Source organism: Populus euphratica, unplaced genomic scaffold (assembly GCF_000495115.2).
Source record: "Populus euphratica unplaced genomic scaffold, PopEup_1.0 scaffold2441.1, whole genome shotgun sequence".
In the NCBI taxonomy this organism is placed as follows: domain Eukaryota; kingdom Viridiplantae; phylum Streptophyta; class Magnoliopsida; order Malpighiales; family Salicaceae; genus Populus; species Populus euphratica.
The window spans coordinates 1-3007 of record NW_011502276.1 but is presented as its reverse complement, the minus strand read 5'-3'; the positions used below and the strand labels follow the sequence as shown (position 1 = coordinate 3007).

At 35.7% G+C, this 3007-nt stretch overlaps 1 protein-coding gene across 2 annotated transcripts; it reads right to left on the bottom strand.

Annotated features, from left to right (window-relative positions):
- Nucleotides 1-352: 352 nt before the first annotated feature.
- On the bottom strand, nucleotides 353-3001 carry LOC105119028 (katanin p60 ATPase-containing subunit A-like 2). Of its 2 annotated transcripts, none has more exons than XM_011017124.1 (7): nucleotides 2962-3001; nucleotides 2623-2796; nucleotides 2473-2531; nucleotides 2327-2392; nucleotides 2049-2156; nucleotides 1449-1515; nucleotides 353-493 (listed from the first exon to the last, which is right to left on the bottom strand). In XM_011017124.1, exons 1-7 carry the CDS (start codon nucleotides 2998-3000, stop codon nucleotides 368-370), a joined length of 639 nt encoding a protein of 212 aa, XP_011015426.1. In that variant the 5' UTR covers nucleotide 3001; the 3' UTR covers nucleotides 353-367. The 2 variants fall into 2 exon arrangements, with proteins under 2 accessions (XP_011015426.1, XP_011015427.1); XM_011017125.1 differs by having other exon boundaries at nucleotides 2623-2769.
- Nucleotides 3002-3007: the final 6 nt, after the last annotated feature.

The window sequence follows — 3007 nt, the reverse complement described above, 5'->3', positions numbered from 1 at the left end:
AGGAAATAGAGATGGCATGCAACTGCTGAACAATAAGCCTGAATTTCCTAAGATGCTGAAGCCCAAAAATTTCCCATAGCTAACAATTTATCACGATAAATATTCATTCATGATAGAAGAGATCATCCTTCCATCACTCAGAAAACCCCAAATAGGTAAGCAGATTGTTCAACCAAACAGGTATTGCATAACATGACAAGAATAACATTGCTCAACAAAACAGGTATTGCATAACACGGCAAGAATAACATCCACTCAAACATAGATATTATTTATCCTCTTAGGCTTAGAGACCCATATCATCACAAATCACATCAAAAGAAAGTCAGCCATGCTTTATTTCTCCATACAAAGTACTTGATATGTTTTATATTCTAAAAATGATCTTAGAAAAGTTCCCAAACATACCCCGCCATTTGCTAACCACTGAAGATGCTGAGATATTGAAAAATGTGGTTTTGCACTCTGAAGCAACAGCATTTGCGAGCATTGTCTGAAACATAGTTATCAAAAGTTACATAGCAATAAAAATTTCGCTAGAAGAAAGCAAGCTAAAGAAACAGCGAGATATTGCAAACCATTTTTTTTATTAATCTAGAACTTTTCTCCAATAATCATTGAGAGAAACTCTTAAACATACCATTGGGCAGAATACAACATTTCAATTCCAAAGACAACTTTTGACAAACACATTTCCATAGACATGTGATAGCATACAACAAGATGAGTTAATAAGGAGGCTGCATGGTGGTTGGGAGGGAGGAGCACCATTGCAGCACAGTCATATAAAGTACATGCAATGGAAATCCAAAACATGCTTCTCGTGCATGACCTCTTGGCCTTATCATATGGGGCACTTTGCCTCTAGTCAACAAGAGACCTGCATGCTATTGACTATTATACTTTAGTTCACGTAATTAATGATCCCCAATTCCTTTCCTAGATTCTTTTGATGCCATAAAAATAATTGCTCTGAATACAGTAGGATACCAATCATAGAAAATAACAGGTGCAACTACATACATGCCAAATGCCAACTTTTATCCAATATGATATCTCAACTTTCAGGAGAATGACAGAAAAGGACAGTCTCTTTCCAATCATTCACAGTTTTCCAACCAAAAAAAGAAGAAAAGGAAGGCTTGTTTTGCTGCACCCAAATCATTACAGTTTACATCCCACACTAAACTTTGAATACAGGGAAAAGAATCTTACAAAAGTAATCCAAGTTTCAATATAGTTACCTGATTAACTTCCTCATATAAAAAAATCTCAACCCGACACCCACCAACACACCAAAAATAAATAATAAAAAAAAAACATAAAGAAAACATACACATCTCTAAAAATGTTCAAGACACAAGTTCTTTATAGGGATAGGAAAAAATTGTATGACGGAAATAAAAGATAAAATAACACTAGTAACAACAAATACAATGTTCACAAACCTTCCCTGTCCCTGGAGAGCCAAAAAGAAGAATGCCTTTCCATGGCAACAGAAGACCGGTGAAGTATCTGTAAAAGGCGGGATCAGGTTAACCGTGAAAAGAAAACTTCATAGACCTAAATGAAGCAATATCTGAGTGCAAAGAGCACCATAGCAGTAAAGCACATTGATGTAATGTTAACAAACACACATTTCTGTGATGGAACTCTGCCAACAGGCAGACACATTAAAACAGATGCATCATAAGCATGATTCAAGGTGGCCAGCAAAATTCCTTAATTCTCAAGATCATCAAAATCATAATCTTACAGCATGTTAAAGAAAACTTTTCATAACTAAATAATCCAGTCAGCCTTTGAATGACGTAACTTTAGCAATAGCTCAGACCTCGGTGCTTTTCTATATCATTCTTCAAAAACAGAGAGGAAAAAGAAAACCTTTACAACAAAATTGTCAAGATATGCTCCACGTTTAAGAAGGAAACTTCTCAAATTTGTTTCCTACATTTAATGGAATATGCGAATTCACCATAAAAGAAGGGGATTTATAAATGTGAACGTTAAGATAATGAAGTAAACAAGTTTATATTAGCATGACCCACTTGGGATAATTTATCGGCATGACTACAGCTTCTTTCAGTAAACGTTTTGCATTCTCTAACCCCTTAATGCTTTCCCACTTCACATTTGGACTGCCGCGAATGATATCCCTGTACATAATAAATCAATATTCATCGTCAAAACATTCAGAGCATTTAAGTCAATATGTAAAATCCCCGGGAACCTGGACGATACAAATATGACATCGAACAACTATCCAAAGCAACAGTTTCAACAGGTAATCCATTGGGTGCAAAAATCTGTTCAGATTGCCAATTACCTGCATAAACTCTCTGCTAAAATGCGTGTTTCAGAAGAATCAAAAGCAGGAATCAAAGGCTTCTGACTGGAAAACGAAAAACAAAAATCAGCGGATTCTCAGAGCAAAAAGCTGTTATCTTGCATGCAAAATAACACTTCACTTACGGTATTTCATTAATTCCATTAGGCAAAACTCCGTTGGAGTGTAATGTTGAGCTCCCATCCTGACATCAAATTACAACAAATTCATGTTTCACATTGCAAAAATAGCGAAGAAGAAGAAGTAACAAAGACAGAGAAAAGTAGAAGCCATACTTGGTTTTTATACTGCTCATAAACGGCCATATCAGATGGGTTCTTGACATGACCATTCCCATTTGATGCTACTGCTGCTGTTTGACCGTTTTGCTGCGACTCCGATGATGTTTGTGCTGTTGCTGCAGCCACCTTCTTTCTCCCAAACTTATCGTCATAAAATCTTTTAAAATCCTAAGAGCACACATTGGTAATTTAAATAAACAAAAAATAAATGAGTTTTTTTAAGATCAAATTTTTGCAACTTTGAAATTAATTTGATCTGAAATAGCTATGTAAAAAAAAAAAAAGAGTAGACTTAAATAGAAACGGGAAGAAAGCGAAGGTGGAGGAGGGTACCTGAAAAGACCAGCGAGTGAGAGCAGGTTCATCGGCCATTACTTAT

Bases quoted from the DNA above. Each gene is read 5' to 3' on its own strand.
- LOC105119028 (XM_011017124.1), bottom strand. From the start codon at position 3,000: ATGGCCGATGAACCTGCTCTCACTCGCTGGTCTTTTCAG. The intron at 2,797-2,961 runs GTACCCTCCTCC...GTGTGCTCTTAG, and splicing joins TCACTCGCTGGTCTTTTCAG to GATTTTAAAAGATTTTATGA. The intron at 2,157-2,326 runs GTAATTGGCAAT...TATTATGTACAG, and splicing joins TTAGCAGAGAGTTTATGCAG to GGATATCATTCGCGGCAGTC.